The 26,075-nt window shown below is 34.2% G+C and overlaps 2 protein-coding genes across 2 annotated transcripts; both read right to left on the reverse strand.

Moving 5' to 3' along the window:
* Positions 1-11,913: 11,913 nt before the first annotated feature.
* On the reverse strand, positions 11,914-13,095 carry LOC149778397 (uncharacterized). The gene has a single exon (XM_089938330.1). It carries the CDS (start codon positions 13,093-13,095, stop codon positions 11,914-11,916), a length of 1,182 nt encoding a protein of 393 aa, XP_089794456.1.
* Positions 13,096-24,402: 11,307 nt separating this feature from the next.
* LOC149778398 (uncharacterized) lies at positions 24,403-25,612 on the reverse strand. The gene has a single exon (XM_089938331.1). It carries the CDS (start codon positions 25,480-25,482, stop codon positions 24,403-24,405), a length of 1,080 nt encoding a protein of 359 aa, XP_089794457.1. The 5' UTR covers positions 25,483-25,612.
* Positions 25,613-26,075: the final 463 nt, after the last annotated feature.

The raw sequence follows: 26,075 nt of genomic DNA on the forward strand, positions 1-26,075 counted from the left end.
AATTGACCGCGTTTTCTACAATTTAATTGGATGTAAACGGTCACGTGATACTCGAATGGATTTGTTTCTTTACACATCGATAAATTCTGCGGACTACTTTTGCTTGCTGTTTCCAGGCCATTTGATGTCAAGTTTTATATATATCAACGCTTTACATCCTAGTAACAAAACAAGTGCTACCCACCCAATCCTGTGATTTCCAATCAAAATTTACAAATTCCAGATTAAAATCGACCATTAGATATTAGTGGGTGCGCTCTACAGATTTTATGAACTTCTGAGAAAGTGGTGGGTGTTATTTGAAGTTGTTTACATTTGCATCATGGACAACTGAGAGAATGTTGGCATACCTCATGTTTACTTTCATGTACTCTGGCTGAAATTTCATTGGATATTGTACTTGTGGAAATTACAAATGATCTAAGCACACTTCTAACTAAAATGACTGCTCCCTTGTGCTACAAAAATCAGTGTGTATTAGTCTAATGTACACTATCCTTAGCAGATATAAAAAAAAAGGAAAATGAATTTTGCCAGACTAGACAATACCAGCTTCTGAAAGTACAATGAATGAATCTCCAAATATATAAAATGTAAATAAAGTTATTGGCTCTTTGTTTACAATTTACCTCTGAAGTCCAGGAAGTGAAAATGACCAAGCGGAGCTAGCAGTCTTATGAGAGGTGCACATTTGAAGTAAGGCCAAGCTGTAGATTCTATAACCCATATTACACTTACACGCACCAATCATATACCAAAATAAAAGGAATTAAAGGTTCTTTGAATAATATCTAAGATGTACAAGGTCTTATTTAAATAGCCAGTATAAAGAGTGAGGACACCCGGAGATAATTGTTTTCATTAAAATTCTAACCCTCGATGCAAAATGCGAAAGTGGTGAGCGCCATTAAAACAATGTAATTGCACAGACTATCCTTCACTCCAACACTCACCCCTTTTGCCAAAGAAGGCATATGGCAGGCATTCCAAATCAGTTCTTGCATTTTCTCTTCGACAACATGTTTCTTCAGCAGTTATTAACGATCAGTGTTATATGTCAAATAAGGAATCTCACTAAAAATGGACACAATTTAGCTTTTTAGAAGATCGAAATGCGCAGAAAGTAACAACACAAAATGCTAAAACAATACGTGCCATAAGCAAGCGTTATTTAAAGACAAAAAACAAAACAAAGAAATAGTCTGGTTTAAACAGCATCAACCATTTTAAAAATAATGGTCTTAACAATACATCACTGGCATGACCAGCTGTGACACTCTACCCTATATAACTGTATAAAGAATCGACGACTCGTGGTTAGAAAAGATCGGGCTATGTATTCTGTCGGACTTAAGAGACTAATGAAAGAAAACTTCGATCTACATAGAAGTGAATGTTTTCTTTATGAAATTTGCTGATATGATGACATAATGTAAGTAAATTGAAATTGTAAGAATTAAATGTTCATGGTTGGGTATTTATCGATGTGTTGATTTTACATGATCACTCACAAAGTTAACATATAGTCCTTCCAACCACGATCATTTAATACAGTATTGACTCTTTATGTATTCATGTTATGTCTTTGTCTTTTGTCAATTCACAAGTAAACCTTAAGTCCCCACTTTGTGTGTAATAGCACTTACGTTTGTGTATTCAGTGCATGATCACTCCTGCCTCTTTCAGCTCGGATATTTGTTGTATGTTTGAGCACTTTTACTCTTGTTTCTGACAGTACATAAATATATTTGTGTATAGTGTATATTCCTACACTTTCTCTCCTAGGGTTATATGATTTATAAGAGTGATTGGGTGTGGCTGTTCACGTTATATAGGCCTTGCATTTAAATATATGGGGAGAGGAGTTGTAGGGGAAATTTAATTTTCTTTATAAGGAGTTTAATTTCTACTTCATACCACTTATTTTAATCCTATACTTTGGGTGACAGTATTTAAAACTTTTATTTGGTTAGTAAGTGTGGGCGTTGGTTACTTAAATTGCGCATTGCTTATTACGTTTGGATGTTATTTAGTAGATGACTTGGCTTTGCTCAGTCCGAACGGCCTATTGGTTAATAGAGGTAAGTTTAACATTTTCCTTTCCTTTCCCGTTAGAGGTTATATTACCATAACTCTGTCAGAAGCACTCTAATATCCCATTTAGGCCAGAGCCCCACTTAGACCTGATCCACATTTAGGCGTGAACCCCACTAAGGCCAGAGTCCCATTTAGGCCAGAGCCCCACTTAGGCCAGAGCCCCATTTAGGCTAAAACCCCATTTAAGCCAGACTCCAATTTAGACCAGCGCCCCACTTAATCCAGAGGCCCATTTATGCCAGAGTCCCATTTAGGACAAATATCCATTTGGGCCAGAGCCCCACTTAGGCCAGACCCCCATTTAGGCCAGAGCCCCATTTATGACAGAGGCCAAAGTGCCATCTCAGTATTAAAATCACTTATGTCAGAAATCCATCTCAGTGTTAAATTATCACAGAGGCCAAACCTTCACACTAATGTTAAATCTACAGACCTTTTGAACATGGACCTCACGTGGAGGACAGATCACCATACTTTCAAGCCGACATCCATAATGTTAATTCCTGAATAAACGTTAGTGATAATCCAATATAAATCCAGCGCTGGAAGTGTTAATGTGTCTATTATGGCCCCTGTCATAGTAATGTGCCGACATTCTTTTTTGGATCGCAATAATACAATTCCAAGAATATATCCTTATTTGAATATTCGCTATAAATAAAAGTCTTTATTTCCAAGAATATAATTTTAGATGAGCATTTTGTATTTCTAGTGAATAAATAACTAGAAGAAATAAATTTGAATCCAAGTGAAATATTGGACACAACAATAATACGACAGATTCTGATAAGATCTTACATCACAAATAAATAATTTCTAGAAAAACTAGATTGTATTGTCTTCTCTTTGATCTTAACATCTTCTATAAATAAAAAATTATTACCTAATGGAACATTTCTTTCTGGAAGGTTTCAAATGTCTAAAAGATAAAATCGTAGTTATAATTGGAAAGTTAAATGATACAAATATAATAAAGAACATAATAAACAAGTCTATTACTAAAATTATAATAAAGAACATAGAAAACATAATGTTTTTCACTTAGACAAATATAATAATCCAAATTGTTAACCTATACTATTTCCTATGTATTAGTTGTGTACGGTACACAAATCATGGATTCATATCAGGTATAAAATGAACTTGATTTTGGACAAGGTCAGATCCAAAATATAATTATCCATAGCAGATAATGGATACAAAATTAATCAATAATGTAAATATACATAACACTTCCACTCATAAACAACAAGAAAGATTTGAACATAAAGGATACTTCAACTATTTGTGTATGTGTGTGATTTAGATTTTTAACGTAGCTTTAACAATTTTTCAGTCATATCGCTACGATATATGCAGTGTGACAGTTTATAGTGATATCTAGCACTGGGGCATAATGCCGCAGACATGTAGCATGATGTCCCACCCAGTCACATTATCTTGATACCAGGCCGACCAGTTCTAACACTAACTTTTTAATGCTGATCGCCACGCGAGGCAGCTGTTAGTATCATTTTTGTAAGTCTTTGGTCAAGTATTTGTCACATACAAATGTAAAACAAATTGTCATAAAATGAAATCTTCTGAATGGGAGAAAGTATACATGAAACAATATAATCTTTCGATACACGCGAAAGTGCATCTGCTATTAGACTGTCTTTTCCCTTGACGTGCCTGATGTCAATATTGCATTCCTATATACACTTCAAGGTGCTGCAAAGCCAATATCAAAGTCAAGCATTCCTTCTTGGGTGTAGAGTAATGCCTCTGGTATTTGCTTAAATTCTTGGAAAAATAGTTTACTCGGTAATCTATGCCATTTTTGGCTCCTTGAATAAAGAAATTTAACAAATAAGTACTTCCCTAAAATAGAAAGTAAAAGTATAAGAAAGGCATTAAATCCGAAATAATTATAGAATTACTAACGCAAGCCGTAATGATTTAAAGTCTGAATTAAGGTGATAATACAAAATAAATGCGATTCACTATAAATAAAAGTCTCTATTTCCAAGAATATAATTTTAGGTGATGTATTCCCAGTGAATAAATATGTTGAATAAACATATTCGAGCCCAAATGAAATACTGGACACAACAATAATACAACTGATTCTGCTCAGATCTAACAACACGAATAAATAATTTCTCGGAAAACAAGATTATCTAGTCCTCTATTTCACATAAGGTCACAATTAACATTTTCTTAAAAAGTTATTTCTTAATGGAAATTTCATTCCGGAACGTTCCAAAGGTTTACAAGATAAAATCTTAGTTATAATTAGAAAGTCTATTACTAAAAGTATAATAAAGAACATAGTAAACACAATGTCCGTGACTCAGGCAAAAGTAATAATCCTAATTTGTAAACCATACTCATAGAGAAAATATAAGATATATAATATTTCTACAGAATAACAAAAAATTCAATAATTCAGGTCAGGTAGAAAATGGACTTGATTTTGGACAATGTCAATCAAAATATAATTCTTTATAGCAAGTAATGAATAAACAGCAATGCAAATTAAATATGCATAGCAATATACAATAACAATATACACAACAATATACAACAATATTACTTATTTGATATTTTTTATTTAATCAAACATTGTACACTTGCAATCATGCCATGAATACAGAATGCATATAATGGATTTGTTGTTCCGGTTCCGATTTTACTATCATTCTCACAATTTCACCTAAAATTAAGATTTTATATACTGTCACCTTAATTACGCTTGAGATAATATCAACATTTATGTCAGAGGCAGAGACGGTTAAAATGATGCAATATCGCATTTTGTTTTAAATCAAATAAGCATTATTGAAAGACATGTAAATTTGAAATGACGTAAATCATAGAAAAGGTATTTCAAATTAATTTCAACGTATGGAAACCTTGTTAATCTTTTTGAAACAGAGTTGAAATACTCCTCAAATCTGAGGAAATACTAAACGTTTCGTCTGAGATAAGACAAGATAATTTCAAGAATTTTTTTTATATTTTAGTACCGTATTTTAAAGTGTAGTGTATGCCAAATGTTCTAAAAACACACAAACGAAATTTAAGAAAAGGTTTTTATGAATGCTAATTTGATGACGAATCTTGAAATGTTTAGTGACAATGAGACATTAGTTCGGGTATCATTCTGGAAGGAAACAAAGAAACATGCAATAAACCCATGTATTTATGCCATTAATTTCATGTGATATAGTCAATGTATGTTTAATTAACCGATGGTCATTCCATTTACCACACTTGTTTTCTGTACCAATGCTAGTCTGTTTAATCCTATATTTGTCATAAAAATGCAAAACATTTAAACGTGGATTTTGTATTATTTATGCGAATGAATTTATGGCAAACATTATTTTTAAACTACATGGCACGATGGACAAAAATCCAATGTAAGTATATTTCGTCTTATCTATACTTGATTCATTATACATTTCAGGCATAGTCACAAATCTTTTTCTTCTCAAATGAATTGAAGCGTCAAAAATATTTCGGCTCAAGTATATGTAAATTTTCTTAAATACCAGTATTAAGCCAGGTGTTGTAAGTCGATCTTAAAGATAGTAAAGCTTCCGGAGTTATTCCCCGTGGACTAATTTACCCGTTTATTTATGTACTTTTTAATTTCTTGTGTTAATGTGTCTACCCGTTTAGCTTATCATATCATACCCCTATATACCGCTCGCTATTCCCAGCAAAGAGAGAGAGAGAGAGAGAGAGAGAGAGAGAGCTGTTAAAGTTGAAACTGTAAACCAGATAACATCGTAAAACAAGGTAGAACTACACTGGCGACCCATTTGTATCGATCGCTGGATATGACGTGTAAGGGACACGGATTGTGTATTATTTTGGAGACGTGTACTTGGCCTTCTGTCTTCCGAACACAACACGATCCTAAGTCATCCAGCACGATAGAAACTAAAGTGTGTGCAGAATAAATGCGATCGGGGCCAGCGTGCAGTGCGACGATATTCAGAATAATTTTGATAGTGTCCAGCATGCAGTACGAGAATAATTCAGAACAATAGCGATAGGGCCCAGTTTGAACAGAATGACTCTCAAAATCAGTTTATGTTGTTAGGAGCAGAATCGAACAAAATAAATGCATTTTCTTTTTATGGACACTCTGATGGAATGTAATCGTCGTTTACGAGGCATCATTAAGAATGAGGACATTAATGTATTAATGTATTCTCGTCTCACATGATGGGGCCTAGATGAAAGAAAGTGTTTTCAACACCTCACGTATCAGTCACTTTATTCCGCGGCACTAGCATGAGGATTGATTTAGTAATTTTGACAGTGGCTTCACTTGTTAGCTTTTTGTAAATCACAACTACGTAATCACCTTACCAAGACCACTAAACGCTACAGCTGTTACATTGTATGAAATATATATTTTCTCAATGGATATAAATTTATAACACTCAGAATTATATATTCACTCAATGTTTGCTTTAACTTTTTAGGTATATATGTCTGATGCAATTTCTTGACAAGGAATCCTCGGTATCTAAAGCTCCTAGGATAGTCTCTAACCACTGATGCATTGCCACCATGATATGTAATTATAGGTCACCCCTTGCGTGACTTATTAGGCAAGTGCATTGCATAATATACTCCAGTAAATGTTCCGACTATTGGGTACACCTAATAAGTTTGTTGCTATGTGATATTATGCAACAGAAGGTTTAGCATGACTTTAAAGTACGTACAATCACCAAACTGGGTCTTAGATGACGTCACAAACGGCGGCACTGCCTTGAAGAACCTTGATAACCGAGGGTTACACTTCCTTTAAGTTACTGCCGTTGAAACTTACAATGAAAATAATGATTATATGCAACGGAGAAATGATGAAGGTAATCCTTTCTTTTATGCAGATGATAAAAGAGAAAAATAAGCAATAAAACAATCAAGCGCCCCAAAAACAGAAATGACAGAAAATAAAAGAATATACAACAGATTAAGTGTATTATAATTTATGATCATACTGACGTATAGAATTTTAAGAAAATTTAATGATAAAACATGATCTATCTTGTTTTGTGACTCTGCTTAACGCCCAGCATACTTTAACATTAGACAAATAATTAATAAAATCGAAATTTATGTTATAAACAGAATGAATTTATCCCACATCAAGGCCGTCAATGAAGTATCGTTGATTAGGAGTTGATACTGGTAACTCTATGAATATATACAAAGCACGGTGTAGTATGACATTCTTGTAGACTCGTTTTCAATGAACAAAATAAATTCCAACATGTGGCCTTTAGCAGACTCCTTTCCGTTGAACAACAGGTGGCATTTAGCAGACTTAGTTCAACTGAACAACAGGTGGCCTTTAGCTAACTCGTTTTAATTGAACAACGGGTGGCATTTAGCTAACTGGTTTTAATTGAACAACGGGTGGCATTTAGCAGACTTATTTCAACTGAACCACAAGTAGGCTTTAGCTGATTCATTTTAATTGAACATCATGTAGCATTTAGCAAACTCGTTTTAACTGAACAACGGGTGGCATTTAGCAGACTTAGTTCAATTGAACAACAGGTGGCCTTTAGCTAACTCGTTTTAATTGAACAACGGGTGGCATTTAGCAGACTTATTTCAACTGAACCACAAGTAGGCTTTAGCTGATTCATTTTAATTGAACATCATGTAGCATTCAGCAAACTCGTTTTAACTGAACAACGGGTGGCATTTAGCAGACTCATTTGATTGAACAGCAGGTGGCATCTGTCAGACTCATTTTAATTCAACAATAGGTGGCCTTTAGCTGAGTCATTTTGATTGAACAACAGATGGCATTTAGCAAACCCATTTTAACTGAACAACAGGTGGCCTTTAGTAGACTCCTTTCAAATGGACAACAGGTCATTTTTTAATCGAACAACAGGTGACATTTAGCAGACTCATTTTAACTGAACAACAGGTGGCCTTTAGCAGAATCCTTTTAATTGAAAAACAGAAGGTATTTAGCAGACTCCTTTCAATTGAACAACAGGTGGAATTTATCACACTCCTTTCAAATGAACAACAGGTGACATTTAGCAGACTCATTTTAACGAACAATGGGTTGCATTTAGAAAACTCATTTTAATTGAACAGCATGTGGCATTTATTAGATTAGTGTACCAGAGTTAGTAAAAACAATATACAATTTTCATATCAACTTTTAAATACAAAAACGGTTGTCTGGATGTTAAGTGCTATCTCCTGATGGACAAGAATTTCAATGGAAAAACAATATTAATAAAAACGTATTTAACATAATCTGCACAGACTTTATGTTTGTTCAAGTCATGACTGCAAATACATTAATGGACACAAATAAGTGCTGATTGGTAAGGAAGGCAAAGGAAGAACATTACCTCAGTTTTATAGGAATACAAATGTCATAATTTAGTAGAAATGTGGAATACCGGAACAAAGTATCATCTGACTAAATTAAGTCAGTGGTAATAAGTAATAAACATTGGCTGAGCTCATTATTTGTCTGCAAGATAAAAATGGTGTGACAACAGTCTATGGAAACTTAAATAAAACTCTGCTCAAGTGATCGGCCCATACATTTACCGACCGACCCTCGATTTTTCTCCATCCTGAAATAATATGGCCGTCAAGTTGATGCCAAAAGCATCAATGTATTGTTCGCGACTATCGCTTTGCTCAAATTCGCGAGTGGCTAGTGTTCAAGGACAGTTTCCCTTCCGAAAAGGTACGTGTGATATTTTACTATTCTCCACAGCAGTGCCAAACAATCGTTTCCCACCAGGGGGTTGTTCTGTTCCCGCGGCAGCATTTTTCCGCCAGCACAAGCAATGGGTAAACTTTACCCTCAGCTGCTCCTGTATCGGATGCATCAGTTCTCATTACTGACCAACATTCCCTTACGAGCATTAAAAATCCTTTCCAGGTATGAACCACAAAAAACTTGAATGTGCTTCTTTTTTCTATTCAAATCAGACTATCTATAACTGCTAAATGTGCAACGAATTTCCCGTAAGACGTTATTAACCTAAGAAACTAAAGAAGCTGTATCTTAGTTTTTGGTCTAGATGCGTCTCTGTGCCTCAGTTTTGTCAGGGTGCAATTTCATCTCCCCTGACCAGCTTGCTAACGGCCAAAGCGTTCTACATTAGAATATGCTATACTACACTTGGCAGGTCTCGCCCTGAGATTTGCTTTGCGAAAGATGTCGAGCAGCTTCATTAATACCATAATATGATCTTTCCAGATATTAGTGTATATAAGAATATCGTCAACGAATCTACGTTTTCCGTGCCATTCATCAATTCAACCAGACGAACGCACGCCACACAGGCGTTAACTAGACCGAAATGTAAACCTTTAAATTGGTACTGACTTTTATGGGTCGCGAATATTGCCGGGAAATAATCAGCGATGGACAGCTAAAAATATCCTTTCGTGACGTAAATATTTGAAATATAACCCTATATATCTGGCATCGGCTCCACATAAAAACGGTGACTGTATTTAAGTGACGAAAGTTTATATATAAAAAAACGTTGTGTTCGATCTTTCTTTCTGACCAAAACCAATGTGGAAGAATACATGGAGTTTGAACGTTCAATTAGTCACTTATATCTACTTATAATCTACTTTGCTTTGTCCACACTTCTATACAATTGAGATGAAGGAGAAAACATAAATCAAAACACTTATATATAAGCCATACATAAATGCAAATTAGATAACCTTTCCAAGTATTGGCCTCCTCGGCCTTGAAGCGTATGTTCTCCGTCGCCATAATCTGCCACTTCTCCATTACAAATTAATACTCGTAGACGTCTATCATGCCAAATCTCACATGTGGGGTATTTACTTGGAGATATGCATATTGTCCTATCCAAGTACCGAAGAATGTGTGTGTGTGCAACTAGGGGTGAGAGAGAGAGAGAGAGAGAGAGAGAGAGAGATAGTGCCGACCATCAAAAATCAATTCCTGTCAAATAAACACACTTAGTTACCCAAAACACCAAGCAAGAGGAAGGAAGAGGGAGTACAATGATTAATCAATGTTTGGAACTTTAAAACAAACATCCCAATACAATAGTCAAAGATAAATTACAAGCTTTCATGTTATCTATGTAGGACACAGCGGGGTATTTCATTTAAGTAAACTTAGTGAAATAGCTTGGTCGCCATTTTAAAAGTACTGAATCAATTGCGTGAAACTGAGTTGGCTATAACTTATTTTTGTTCTGATCCCGATAATTAAATATTGGAATAAAAAACCCAAAACTCTTTAAATATATAGATGGTTGTCGGTACAAATAAAAGGAGCTTCAATACCAATCATGTACATGACAATTTCAAAGTATTTCTGCTTGTTGAAAATAAAGAGTGGGGTGGACTAAGGACCATATAAAGCGAAAACTTTTCAAAATAATGTGAACATTTTTATATTAAAATAATGTTATATCGTTTATATTTGATTATCTTTCCAGAATTTATCCAGATAAATGTTAAAAAATATGATGACATTCATGGTGATGTTTCCAAAGTTGAAAGAAGAAGAAGATACTACTACTACTACTACTACTACTACTAATAATAATAATAATAATAATAACGACTAAATTGTTCATCTGAAAAGAAAAACTAGTTAGGCAGACATTTTATAAAATAATAGCTGAAAATGTAGAAGCATATTTATTCTATCTGACCAATAAACAGGCTGATGAATTGTAACAGAGACATTATTGTTCTAAGTTCGTCAACTTTTAATTAGCAAAGCGTAAAAGAAATTGAATAAATCGATGGTTGTCTGCATGTTTCAACAATAAGCAGGTCACCCTAATAAACAATCTATGATGGATGTCGCTATTTCGTCAAAACTGATTAGAGTGGGGTGAGGTGGTGACATTAATAAAAACATAAAAACCTTCTGAATTGTGTAGTCGAAATTAATGCAAGCATGTTATAGTTGTTAATTGTTTTCTGAATTGGTCAACAAGTTTTTAAATAGGACGAAATTCATTTTGATGTTCTAAACTTTCACGAAAAAACTGGATAATAATAATAATAATAATAATAAAATAATTAATAAAAATGACTTAATTATTGATCAAAAAGGACCCCTATATTTTAAAATAAATATTTGACAAAATAATATCAGAAAATCAAGAATGCATATTTCTCGAATTTGGTTAAGAAAGTAAGCAGACAATTGTAAGTATAATTTGAGAACCCCCAGTCATATAATGAGGTAAATTTTCATTTTCAAAGATTGACTTTGATATTTCTATTGCCTCAAACGTAGCAATCTCCCTGTCGGTAGTAAGAATGGCTGTTTCTCAATTAACTTGTGGAACAAATATAATATAGCCAGTTATTTTGGACTTATATCTCACAATTTTGTTTAGAAAGGTTTTCTTGAAATAACATTGAGGAAGTGGAAGAATTGCAAATTAAGACAAGCATTCTAATTAAAATATAAGCTTTCGTTTTATCTCTGTAGAAAAGATAGGGATGATTTCCTAAAGACGATTTTATAGGGACTAAAATAGCTAAATTTTATGAAGCTAAATTTTCTAGACGAATTGTTGTTTAACGAACACTCGTTCAAGCCAGTAACTTACATATTTGAATAGAATAAACGAAACCGTCTAAAAAAATCGGTGGTCATCGGTAAATATAAGCAAACACAGGCCGTTGTTATTCAGACAATCGTATCTGTTCTTCGCACTAAAGTTAAGCGTCTGTCTGTCAGTTTGTACTGGGTATGGATATTTTTCAATTATACTTGTGGAATGAAGGTAACATATATCATTACTTTGGACTTCTTGTGTATTTACTATCCAAAAGTTTCCTTACTTTGACCGGAAGCTTATATTCTCTGTCCCAGTGATCAGCCACTTCTCCAACACGAACTAATGCACGCAGACATCTATCACTCACATTTGAGCTATTTACTTGGTCAAAATTTACCACAATGACATGCTTGTTTGGGTCTGAAACAAATTCTTTCCAAATGCAATTAAATTCATGTTCAGCCCACAACACTGGAACACCGTCTCTATCATTTTCGTCACTCTCGCGTGATGCTACAATAACAATATATATCACGTGACGGTGAATTGCTTTGATAGTTTCTGTCTCAAGGTAGGTGCCAGGATCAAAATCTTTCCATGGAACGGTGGTCCTATAACCGCCATCTCTCAGAAAGGGTTCTAAATCGTGCAAAACCCATTGAAAAGATTCAGAGTTTAACTCATTCACTGAAATAAATGCATCAAGGTCTAAATAATGTTTGTCTCTTATATATTTGCGAAAACGCCGGTATAAAATAAATATTTCGTATCTAAAATAAAAAATCATCAAGAAATCTAAGGATACCGTGAGAGGAACGATCACGATAATTGGTGGAGAAATAGGAATGGTGTCAGTCTTCTGTTCGCATTCAGATAAAACCCCACTCATGAGATCTACGTTGATTTTGTCGCCATTATGAAGACATTGCATAGTGTTATTTCTTTTTCCCCGTTTGTACCTATGCCAATTCTCTGCCCATAGAAAATCACAGGAACACAGTAAGAAAGCATAGCCGATCTCAAGGTTATCCGGATTCAGATTCTCAAAGTCTCTGGGTAATGTTTGCAATGAGTTGTTTGGAATTAGTATGTGTATATCGGAATTCATCATTTTCACTGCTGTCTCATCAAGTGATGCAATATTATTGCCACTCAGATCAAGTGACACAATCCGCTGGATGTAGTTCCTTTCATCCAATTTTGTGATTGAGTTGTTACTCAAAAGGAGTTCCACTTTGCTTCCCCACATGCCTTCAGGCAACGAATCCGGCATAGCTATCAGTCCTAAACTTGTACAGTTTATTACCAGTTTCTTTCTACTTTGCTGGTCATAACACCTGCATTTTGGGGGACATTCAACTGTAATATCACATACAAGATCATCCCTAGTTGCATTGTAAAATAGGTCCTTTATAGACATATTCTCAAATTTCTTTGGCGTTTTGCAAATAAGCTCGTTTCAATATCCAAAGAAATCTATTAAAGCTTTTGATCCTACCCTTTTCAAGTAAGGAACAAGTGAGCAGTCACAATTCAAATTTTGTATTACACCAAAACTTAATCCAATTTTGACTACCTTCTCGATATCAGCGTAGTCTTCGATGCCAAACTCCGTCAGATTTGGCATATATTGTATAGCATTACTAGCTAAGGACACAAGTCCAGATGCGCATGTTTTGTTTTTATCCAACCTAAAATGTTGCTGGTTTACGATACCTTCGATAATGTTGCTGTTGTAGTTCATTTCACAAAAATAGTTATCAAGGAACATATTTTAACAATTTGATGCAATTCTTTCATTTCAACATGTAATTAATACGGCATGTATCCTTACAGTTTCAACAGAAAAGCATAGATGATCATTATATGTAAATATATGGATGTGTCCTTTCAGTTTCAACAGAATATCATTGCTGACCATTCCATGTAATTAATATGGCATATATCCTTACAGTTTAAATAGAACAGCATTGATTAGCAATGCATGTAATTAATATGGCATGTATCCTTACAGTTTCAACAGTATCTCATTGATGACCATTGCATGTAATTAAATGCCATGTATCCCTACATTTTCAAGAGAATAGCATTAGTAACCATTGCATGTAAATAATATCGCACGTATCCTTACAGTTTAAACATACTGGCATTGATGACCATTGCATGTAAATTATATCGGACGTATCCTTACAGTTTAAACATATTAGCATTGATGACCATTGCATGTAAATTATATTGGACGTATCCTTACAGTTTAAACATATTAGCATTGATGACCATTGCATGTAAATTATATCGGACGTGTCCTTACAGTTTCAACAGAAGAGAACTGATGACCATTGTATGCAATTGATATTATATTTATCCTTATAGTTTCAATAGAATATCATTAATTATCATCGCATGTAATTAATATGGCATGTATCCTTACAGTTTCAATAGAATATCATTGATTATCATCTCATGTAATTAATATAGCATATATCATTAAAGTTTTAACAGAATAGCGTTAATGACCATCGTATGTTATTAATATAGCATGTATCTTAACAGTTTCAATACAATAGCATTGATTATCATCGCATGTAATTATTATGGCATGTATCCTTACAGTTGCAACATAATAACATTAAGTGGTAGTGAATAGAAGAAGATGAATAAGACATTATTGATATAGTGACATGCTCTTTGCATTTTCAGGCGCATTTGGCATTGATTCATTACTTTTATCTCCCACAATATTTCTGCTCATCACAATTGGGTAAAACAAATATTACAGCGTTACCAACTAAAATAGGCCTTTATTATTGTTGTTGATGATGATGATGCTAATGATGATGATGATAATGGTAATAATTAGTATACAACAGAATGAATAGTCACGTACATACTGATGCATCCAGAATATCAAAATGATATACTGTGGGAGATTTTCATGAAATTCGGTATGACATAATATCATTTGCATCTTGGTGCAATAATGAATACTATGTAAAACTGGGTCTTCATTTCACTTTTACTGTAAATGAACAAGTGTTCCTTGGCTTCACTTACTGTTACGTGTTTCGCCTCTTACAAAACGTAGCAAGAAGAACGTGAAGACAAAAAGCTTTATAAAATTAAAAGAATAATTTCTTTCCCTAGAAAAATAAGCGAAAACTGAGAAAAAGAACTTAAGGTTTTAAGAATCCAATAAAAATAATTTTTTTGAAAATAAAATATTGAAGTTTTAGAAACAAAATGTTCTAATGAAAAAGAGTTCTAATCCCGATAAAGTCAAAAATGGAATGACGTATGTTGTGGTCAGCGTCGTACAGATGTGTCAGCAGTTCTTTGTTTAATCACATACAATAATATTCCAATTTGAATTGTGAATAAATTTTGATAAATGTCCTTGTTCACGAATTAATTTAGGGCATTGTAATTCCAGGGAAAATAATCACTTTTCTTTAAAATAAAATAAAATAATCAACCCCAAAACTGGCCACAATAAAAAACACCTGAAGGTCTCCAGTGTTAAGGCAAGTATGTCTATTATTTCTCTAAACATCAACAAGAAATATAGCTACAACGCAAAACAGATGCCCGGATGTGGATCAATCCTCTTGGAAACTTAATTGATATATGTTATTTAATGCGCAGTCCAAGTATGTTCTTGAATCTAATTTATGAATCTTACTCTGACAAAATAAAAAAATAAAAAAAGTAAAACAAAAATAAATCAACTATGAATTAAAGAAAATATTATAACACTTCCCTCCATAAACAAAAAGAAAGATTTATATAATAAAGATTTCTTTTTACCATGGATTAATTATAGACGAGGTTTAAAAAAACAACTAAAGAAGAACCCTTATGAATTATGCAAAGGATACATTGTTGTTATTACTAAACACAATAATCGAAGAAAGAGATGAACTAATGTAAGCTTCAAAATATTGTAATGCCAATATCAAAGCCAAACATTCCTCTCGATTGTTGAATAATGTCCTTGGTTCTTATTTAATTTCTTAGAAAAATAGCACACTCGACGATCAAAACCGTGTTTGTCCTTTTGAATCAATACTGCTCCAACACCAACATCACTTGCATCAAGAGATAGTTTAAAGGATTGGCTGAAATTTGGAAATGGAAGAACTTGCGCACTTTTAACTTATCAAAAACCTCCTGAGAATTTTCATTCCAAAGAAACTAGGTTTTTTTTGCTGAATAAATTTGTCACGGGTTTAGCAATTATGGAAAAATTGGAGCAAAATTTCCGATAGTATCCAGCCATATCTAAATATCGCATCAGCTGCTTTTTACTAACTAACACAGGGAATTCAGAGATAGCCTTGACCTGAGCATATATAAGTTTAACTTGTCCATGTTCCACGATATGTCCTAGAAATGTTACACTAGCATGGTAGAACTCACTTTTGGATTAATAATTGTCAAACTTGCATCAGTGAGTCTGTCAAAGGATTTCCGGCTTGTTGCTAAATGTTCTTTGCAGGTAACGTTGTAGATGATATCATCGATGTATACATCACATTTATCTAGACCAGAGGTAATCATATTCATTAGACGTCAAAAAGTAATTGGCAGACCTTTCATCCCAAATTGCATCACTTTAAATTGATAAAGTCCATCTGGAGTCACGAATGCCGAAATTGCCTTTACTCTTTCCGTCTGTGGAAGTTGTGAAAATCCTTTCAGAAGGTCAACTTTGGTGACACACTTGGTATTGCCAAATGTATCAATGCAGCCATCAATTCTTGGTAATGGAACTGTGTTTGTTTTAGCCACACTGTTCACCTTCCTATAATCAGTGCACATACGGAAAGTTTTATCTGGTTACGGAACAAGTATACATGGTGAACTCCAGTCACTTTTACTGGACTCTATGAATTCATTCTCCAGAAAATACTGAATTTCTTTTTTCAAGTATTCATGTTTGAGAGTGTTCATCCTGTATGGATGTTGTTTCACAGGTGTGGAATTTACGATTTCAAAGTCATGGAAAATTTTGGTTTGTTCTTGTATGAACATCTGGAAATAAGTGCCCATATTTAAATAATAACTGTTTAAGTTCATTCCTTTCTTAATATTGCAAATGTGAAAGTTTCTGGTCCAGATCATTTGTAATGTCTGAATTCCGAAGCTTTGTCGCTCCAAAATCAAAAGAATCCGATGGTATTCCTTCACTTAAGTCTTCACTAAGTGGGACAGGTACAACTAAATTAATTCTATGTTTAACCTCGCTATCTTCAACATACTGGTACTGCTCTAACGTATTTACATCTCAGGAGTACTATTACAAGAATTAAACTTATTCATTTTCTTCTTAATTTTGTAGGGGCCGCAATATTATAATATGAAGAAGTCAGACTCAAACGTTCTCTCCAGACTCTTTTACCAGACTTAACCGTTCTCTCCATTGTATTTCTGTCGGCCAGTAATTTCACTTTTGATTTGATTTGCTGGATACCAAATTCAAGCATAATCAGCTGGAAAATTACAGACATAAAATTTGACCGTAAATGATTAAGTTGTCCTTTGGCCTGACTTTTACCTTATATGCATAATTCGCCCCATTGACTCACTTTTACCAGATATGAACAACTGGTCCCTTCGCCTCAATTTTACCATATTTGAATAGGTTGTCCCTCTGACTCACCTTTACCGTATATGAATAGGTTGTCCCTTGGCCTCACTTTTACCGTATTACACAAAGTTGTTGTGAGTGTGTGGTTTAACGCCATTGTTTTATCACACGATAGGCTATGCGTGGCGGCCAGTATTAATGGTGGAGGAAGAACCCTGGAAGACCCCGGGAAGAACCACCGACCCACGAGAAGCTACTGGCAAGCTTTCTCACATACCTACATTGGCCGAATCCTATACTCCAACCCACATGATTAAGTTTTCCCTTGGCCTCATCTTTACCGTATATGAACAATTTGTCCCTTGTCCTCACATTTACCGTGTATGACTAAGTAGCCCCTTGGCCTCACTTTTACCTTATATAAAAAAGTTGTCTCTTTTACTGATTTTTACCATATATGAATATGTTGTCAATGGACGTCACTCCTACCATATATTAATAAGCTGCAGATTGTGTGAAATTTGCAAAAACAATAATGGATTAAATAGTTATTTTTATATTACCTCTTAAGGATACCAAACCAAGGAAACTGGATGTAATAGTCTTTCGGTACAAAATATATGTTTGGGTATGCAGCTATTCATACATCTATTTATGCACTGAGAAATCTTGAAGATATATATATATATATATATATATATATATATATATATATATATATATATATATATATATATATATATATATATACATATACATCTCTCTGTGTGTGTGTGTGTAGCTGTTTAATAATAAAAAAGTACTGCCTAATAATAAATTGTTGTGCATCTATTTAATTTTTGTTAATATATATAAGATTTCCAGGTGCATAAATAGGTATATGAATAGCTGCATACCCAAACATACAGTGCAAGGAAAAGAATCAGCAGGAATATTTGCATCGTAACATTCTTTCTGTTTAATTTCTCACAAATTGATAAAGGCCTGTTGTAATCGTTCTTCCTGATAATATTTTGAACCGAAAGACTATTACATCCAGTTTCCTTGGTTTGGTATAAAAATGATTAATTAATCCATTATTGATTTTGCATATATATATATATATATATATATATATATATATATATATATATATATATATATATATATATATTAGATGCTGATGGTATAAATACTAAATCTCAACTATATCGCAGTATTTCAAGCACAATTTTACATTGTACTGAACCTTCGAATATAAAAATTTCACAGCGGCTGTGAATTGTATCTGACACCAGTTCTGCGCCCATATAAATCCATATCTTTGGAAAATGAAGTTGACAGATTGTGCGTTAGCAGTTCAGTGTGCTCCTTTGACTGTACGTAAGCAATTCAACGTGTTTGTTGGACTGTTTGATAGGAGTTGACTGTTTTGTTTGACTGTACGTAAGGAATTCAGTGTACATGTACTTGTTTGAATGTGCATGATAAGATCAATGCACGCATGACTATTGTATTGAAACTGTTAAGATACATGCTATATTAATAACATACCTTTTTATTAAATACTTATTTTCTTATTCTACCTCAGGCTTAAGTATGCAAGATACAGTATAAGAAACAAAGCAATTGAATTTATGCTGTATTTCACAATAAATAAATTCACCAGTACACAATAACAATACTTATGCGCAGATGGCACCACCGAGCGACCTCTGAACTTTGTCGTGCATTCGACATTAGTTGAAATAAAGAAATGTCGTTTAAATCGACCTAAGTTTTAACGTTAGTGTCATAGTGTGAATGAATGTGCATTGCAACAACTTTCCAGTTGGTCTGGAATGGATGGATATTGCATTTTCGTTGATTCTACGCAATTCTGCTGGATATGGACCAGAATTATTAGTTGTGTCAATTCCACACGATGTACCCATGACCAGCGAGGGATACGTCATGACTCAGCAGCATGCGTGTTTCTGTTCTGCCATTGAGTGTTTGACATCATAATATGTGAAAAATATGAACTCTGTCAACTGAACTTAGAAATAAGACGTTGTGGAAGATCACGTTCATTTTATTTAGAGTGCAATACAGAGAATATTATTGCAGTTGGAAATGTAGTCAAAATTACAGTACAATTTAAGAACCTATGACTTAGCTCATGTAATTATAGTTTACTACATTGGTATGGGAATATATGAACGAGTCGTGCAGTATATCCATCCAACAAAACGAGTTCATATTTTCCCATACAGATGCAGTAACCTTTTTATTATATGCTCATTTTCTTATTCTACCTAAGGCTTAATTATATAAACAAAATGCACTACAAGAAACAACATAAATGAATGTATGCCGTATTCCAAACTAAATACACAAGCGCAGATTCATCATTACACAACAACATTATTAATGCGCACATAACTCCGCCCAGATAAATTTGAACTTGTCGTGCGTTAGACATACGTTTTGAAAGAAAATAGCGTTTTTATCTACTTAAAATTGAAATTTGGAGTCATATTGTTTATGAATGCGCATTGCAACAAGTTTTCCATTTGATCTCGAATGAATAGATTTTGGTATTTGTGACGATTCTACGAAATTTCGTGATTTTGGACTGGATTCATCTGTGCAAATTGTACATGAAATACGTTAGACTGAAGCAGCGCAGGAGAAGCGTGTTTACATCTGCAAGTGTGTTTGTTCTGTCACTATTTTAAATTATAATGTGGGAAAAATATGAAGTGTTTCAATTGCAATTATCAAAAAAGACGCTATTGAATTTAATGTGTTTTTTATATTTGAGTGCAGTAAGGAGGATGTAATTGCACTTGAAATATAGTCGAAATTACAGTACAATTTCAAAATGTGAAATCAAGCTTGAGAACTCATGACATGGCTCATGTAATTCGGATTTGCAGAACTAAGAAAGTACATTCTGAGGAAATTCAGAATATAAAACTGTAAGTATATTTTTTGGCATTCTTATTACCAGCTAAAGGAGACAGTTTATGCCTTTATAATTTGTACGTTATTTGTAGGTACAAAGCAGTTTTATGAAATCTGGCATCTATCGCCAAAATCCGAAACATTGTATCAAAAAAAAAAAAAAAATAACGCAGAATGTAGCAAAGCAGTGGGATGTGGCAGTCCACGAAACATCTGCTTTAGTTCGTTTAGAAACAAATTTAAAATTTAATAACCGAAACGTAAAGCGTCTGCTAGACGAGAGTACATGATTTGTTGACAAAGTAGTTCCTAATACACTATTGGGCACACGTGTCCTGTGCGTGGGTGCAATATGAAGGTGTGCAATATCGTAAAATCCTGAACGATTCTGATAATGTAAATTTAACGGAAAACAAAAATGAGCATATAATAAGTCGGATTTACTGCACTAGTTAAGAAATTACATTTTGAGGAAATTAAAGAAATTAAAAATCTTATTACCAGCTAAAGAAGATATGTTTCTACCTTGTCAATTGCATGCTTTTTGTAGGGCCGCCAGCTAAGTCATGACCTGTTTGGCGTCTATCGCTAGCCTAACTACAAAACATTCTATAAAACGTTAACGCGGAAGATTGCAAAGCAGCCGGTGTGTGACAGTCCATTCAGCCAGCGGATATAAGAATTCTTCGTCGTCTTGGCTTACTATGAGGCCCTTATTTTTCTACCAAAACCTTCAGTTGCGTGTTTCTCGACTTTAATATTTTGACTAATACAATGGCACCAATATGCTGTTCTATGCTTTCTTTATATACCCAGAGAGCACTGGCTATAGCCTGAACCATTCCATTTGCGAAAACTTACAAAAAGTTATCCTAAATAACCGTTTAAATGATTAGAATGGTATATTCTAAGCTGCGTCCTCACGTTTGTTGTGGCCATTGCTAATGACACGTTGATTTGTGTGCTTCTTTGAAAGTTTTATTTGTGACCCAGTAAATTCGTCCGCTTTGTTCACTTTGTCATCTCTACTTTGAAATAGACGAAACAGCTTCTTTACTTCATCTAGAAACAAATCAAAGAAACTAAAAGGTAAACTTACTCTATATGAGTGTACATGTTTTGGTAAAAATATTTCTAACACAGATATATTACTTTTAGACGCATGTGTCGTGCAGTATTAAGGTGTACAGTATCGCAAAGTACTGGACGATTCTTAGTATGTAAAGTTAACGGAGAAAACAAATGAGTATATAATAAATATACTTATAATGCGCTTCAAGCCTTGCTATATATACCATTTAATTTTTAAATATATTTATAGTATGTTTATTTATTTTAAATAAAAACATCCAATAGATAACATAATTTATAGCATAGTCAAAATTGTTATGAATAATGATTGTTGATGATTTGTCCCTCGTAAGGCTCATTAATAAATACAATTAGAAAGTAGTTTCCAGTTTTAGTTGGTAAATCTGCAATGATCCAACAAATAAATGCATCAGATAATGTATATTTTGCTAAAGTAATGCTACTAAATTCCATCCGTTCACTAAGCCATTCATTTCTAGGGATTTTAACTGATCATTGTTTAACTATTATTTAATAATTTATGTTTCTGTGAAATTACATCTTATGTATGTTAATAGAAGTAATCCAATGCTGACGAAAGAAATGTTTATCTGTTTGCCAGCCGCCATCTCATTCTAAATTATATCTCTTGATCTATCCATTTGCTTATATTGTCGTATCTCCTTTATCTGTTTTTCAAAGAGCGACTTGAGCATCTGCCATAATATTTTTAAAAAAATATAAGTTGATAGAGAAGAATTGTTTTTATTAAAGGATTTGCTGTGTACATTTGGCTTCTTGAAACCATTATTAGCAATCGGCAATGACACGCCTTGGTCACCATATCACCATCCCATGCTGTCGTAAATTTTGTTTACTATTCTTAACATAAGAAATCACCTTCCACATGTTAAATTGTATCACATACCTTTTCTTCTAGATTATATTTTATGCGCATGATAAGATGATGTTGTTGTCTGGTTCAACACCATTTTTCAGCACACAATAGGCTATACATGGCGGCCAGTATTAATGGTGGAGGAAGAACCCGGGAAAACCCCGGAAAGAACCACCGACCCACGAGAAGATACTTGCAAATTTTCTCACATACTCACATTGGCTGAATCCGAGACTCGAACCAACGCAGACAGAGGTGAGATGGCAGTGATCCGTAGCGGACAATGCTTTAGACCACTCGGCCCCCACTCGGGGCCCCCATGATAAGATGAATAGTCGTGTCGACTTGATACTGGTGAATTGCATGGAGTACGGTTGACTGAATTTTTGTTCACTTTCCGTACATAAAATAATTGTCTAACCTCTGCAAGATATATCAATATATTTGTATCCAGGATATGCCAAGAACATCTTCTCATATTGAATTAACGTTGTAAATTTAATTAAAATGGACATGCAATCAAATGATCTTATACAGTTCGAATCCCCATCATCAACTTGACTAAATGATTAATGCATTTTCTGAACTATCCATGCAAAACGATTCTTATAATATCAGAATAAACGATGGTTTCAATTGAATAAAGCAGTACTTTGTGAATAATAATAACGACCAATGGAGGATTGTGCTAGCATTATCTAAAACGGTGATATCAGTTACAAGAGAATAACGTGTGATTTATTTTATGGTTGAATGGACACATGACTTTTCAATACAATAGCTAGAGTAAAATATGACTTAAAGGATGCAAAGCATGCATCGTACATTTAAGTAAAGCAATAATTCTTGAGGTAAAGTAGCAAGCAAGTCGTGCTTATTGATATCATTCTTCTACCCATTTATAAGTTTGGTCTGTTTAACACCGTTTTCCCGAAAAAGTACTCTTTCCAGTGAAATGGCGAGAATTTTGGACAGCATACATTCAGAATGTCAGCGTTGTTTTCGTCCGCAAGCACTTTTCGAATGTATAATTTTGATAATTTCTCAAAACATTAACAAAGTGAGAAGTGAAAGATGTATAATTCGTACGTTCAAGTGTTTAAACTGATGTAATTCTCAGCGTTACGTAAAATTACGGAATTATTCCGAGTCACTAAAGACGACGAGCCTCTTCATTCCTGTAGTCTGAGAAAGATTCACCTACACAAATATTTGCCGCTGTGTTAGTAATGAAACCCCAGTTTGGTTTGATACGTAAACAAGATGACAGATTATGATACCTCCTCGAGACAATCAGGGTAGAAAATATAATGATTAAGTTTTGTCTCCAGTTTATTGATATCACTGAAGGTGTTCATTTTAAAATCAGAATTGGGAGATGGGTCTTACTTTATTAGACACGTTTCTATTTTGCATATTAAATTACGTATCCAATGATTTAATCATCGTATTCAAATAATTACAACGAAGAAAGTTTTAATTCTATGCCGAGATGATGTTTCACCCCTTCTGTATTTCTTACAAAAAATAGAATAATAATAGCTTCCCTTTACTGGCAAAGTGCAAACACACATTTCGCTCTCCAAGAAATTTCACAATATAGTCAGATTTTAGAACATTCATTTGAAGTCATGTCCCAATATCCATGTTTGGTGAGGAACTTTGTGCAAAAATCTGTAAGCAAAATGATATGATATTAAAGTTGTGTACATACATATATCTGTCATAAAATATGGATCCATGCAATAGTCATTACCGGTCTGGAACATTTTATGAACTTCAACATGTACAACAGAGACACGTTTTAATGAGAGGAAAGTCGCAAATGACATAAAGTGTTCCAAATGAGAAACGTTACTTTAAATGACGTTGACTTATTGGTGGCTTGGTTGGTTGCCAGTATAGCACCGCCTGTGTAAGTGATTACAAATAGTCTGATGGGGGATGGTCAGATGCTTGAAAACATCGGGATTAGTAGCTACATTTCTTGCACAAATCTCAGCTGTGTGTTTCTTCTCTCCGTGAAGTGAGTCCTTACATCTGGGTGAAAGATGTGTTGCTTTATAATCAGAAAGCTTAATACAAGTTTGTTCAGTATCTTGGTTCCGAGAAGGGTTTCTGCCTTGCGATTCGTCGAAAATGTTCGTTTCTTCTAAATTGTTATCTTTTGTACAAGACAAACATGAAACACTTCTATCATTTCTTGCTGCTGTTTTCACAAACAGTCGCCGTGAAATCCCCGATTACGTGCTCAGTCGTTTCCTTACTTTAGCTAACAATATATCCTCTCTGTCATGGAAATCGGCCACCTTACCGGCACGAAGTAAGGCCCGCATGCGTCTGTTTTCAACGTCTTTACTCTCAAGTTGATCAAAATTGACCAGTATGATTTGTTTCATCGAGTTAGATGTGAATTCCTTCCATAAAACCTCGAATTCGTAATCAAAATATGTATCAGCGTTGCTGTCCTCATCACCATCGATTGTTTGATTGATGGAAAGTATAACGATGAATGTGTTGCTGTCATTAATTGCTTGAATGGTGCATTTCTCTCGTGCTATACCTGGCTCAAAATCCATCCATGGAATGGTTGTTTTAAACCCTTCTGTCTTTAAATAAGGGTTCAAATCTCGCACAGTCCATTCGAAAACTTCTATGTTACATTCATGAAAACAAATAAAAATTGTATCCATATCCTCAGGACATTTTACAAATTTTCTCCTTCGTAAATAACATATACACCGTCTATATAATATGAATACTTCGTAGTAAAACATGTAGAGAGAAAAGGCGGCTCCGAGTAGTAGAACCAATAGCCCAATACAAATCCATGCTCCTGTTGGTATTTTTGAGAGCTCAGTTTCACATGTTGTTAGGACCGTACTCATGCTGTCAACAGGGATTCTTGAATTCTCATATAAACAAAATAATGTTCTGTTTTTGTTGAGTAACTTGTACTTTTGCCAGTTCTCTGCCCAAAGAAATTCACAAGAGCATTTCAGATAATCATCACCAATATGTAGATGGTTTGGGTTCAGCTGCCGAAATTCGTTAGGTAAAGATTCCATTGTGTTATCCGGAATGATGAGGCTGATGTCTGATTTCATAGAATTTAGAGCATTGCCATCTACGTACTTAATGATATTCCCAGTCATGTCAAGAAATGCTATGTGATTTAAATAACTTCTTTTTTCCAATGTACTAATAGAGTTGTAGCCCAATAGAAGATCAATTGCTGTATTTCCCCAGTAGCCAACGGGAAGCGAGTGGGGCATCTCAGTCATCGTCAAATTGGAGCAGTCCACAATAACCCTTTTCCTCATTTGCTGATCATGGCAGCGACATTTCGAAGGACAATATATGACAAGGTCACATATTAGTTTGTCAAATTGTTTCGACTCATAAATGTCCAGCAAGTATATGCCATTCAATTCTTCTGGAGAAGAGCAAACGATTTTGTCCATATTTTGTCCATAAACATTCTCAATGCACCATCTGGTATTTGCACAAAATAAGGAATGAGAGCGCAGTCACATCTAATCTTATGTCTCCCAACAAAACATCCTTGCAACGTAACTCCTTTAAAGAAATCAGAGTAGTCTCCTAAACCGACAGCTGTCAGATTTGGTACAGTTGTCAGCGAATTGTTTATCATCATTACATATCCAGGACCATGCATCTTATTTATATCAAAGGTAAACCCATTCTTGTTGACAATGTCATGGATGGGATTATTGTTAAGGTTTAGCTCGCACAAAGGACCTTCTGGAAGATCGTGACATCCAATTCAGTGATGAAATTGTTCGACACATCGAAGTTGAATATATTTAGTTCAGCTCTCAAAAGTGTATTTGGGTCAATGTCTTTTATCTTATTATTGGAAAGTTGTACAGTTCGAAGGTTGGACAGTCCCAGA

This window comes from Sinohyriopsis cumingii, chromosome 17 (assembly GCF_028554795.1).
Source record: "Sinohyriopsis cumingii isolate HCF-2022 chromosome 17, ASM2855479v2, whole genome shotgun sequence".
Lineage (NCBI taxonomy): Eukaryota > Metazoa > Mollusca > Bivalvia > Unionida > Unionidae > Sinohyriopsis > Sinohyriopsis cumingii.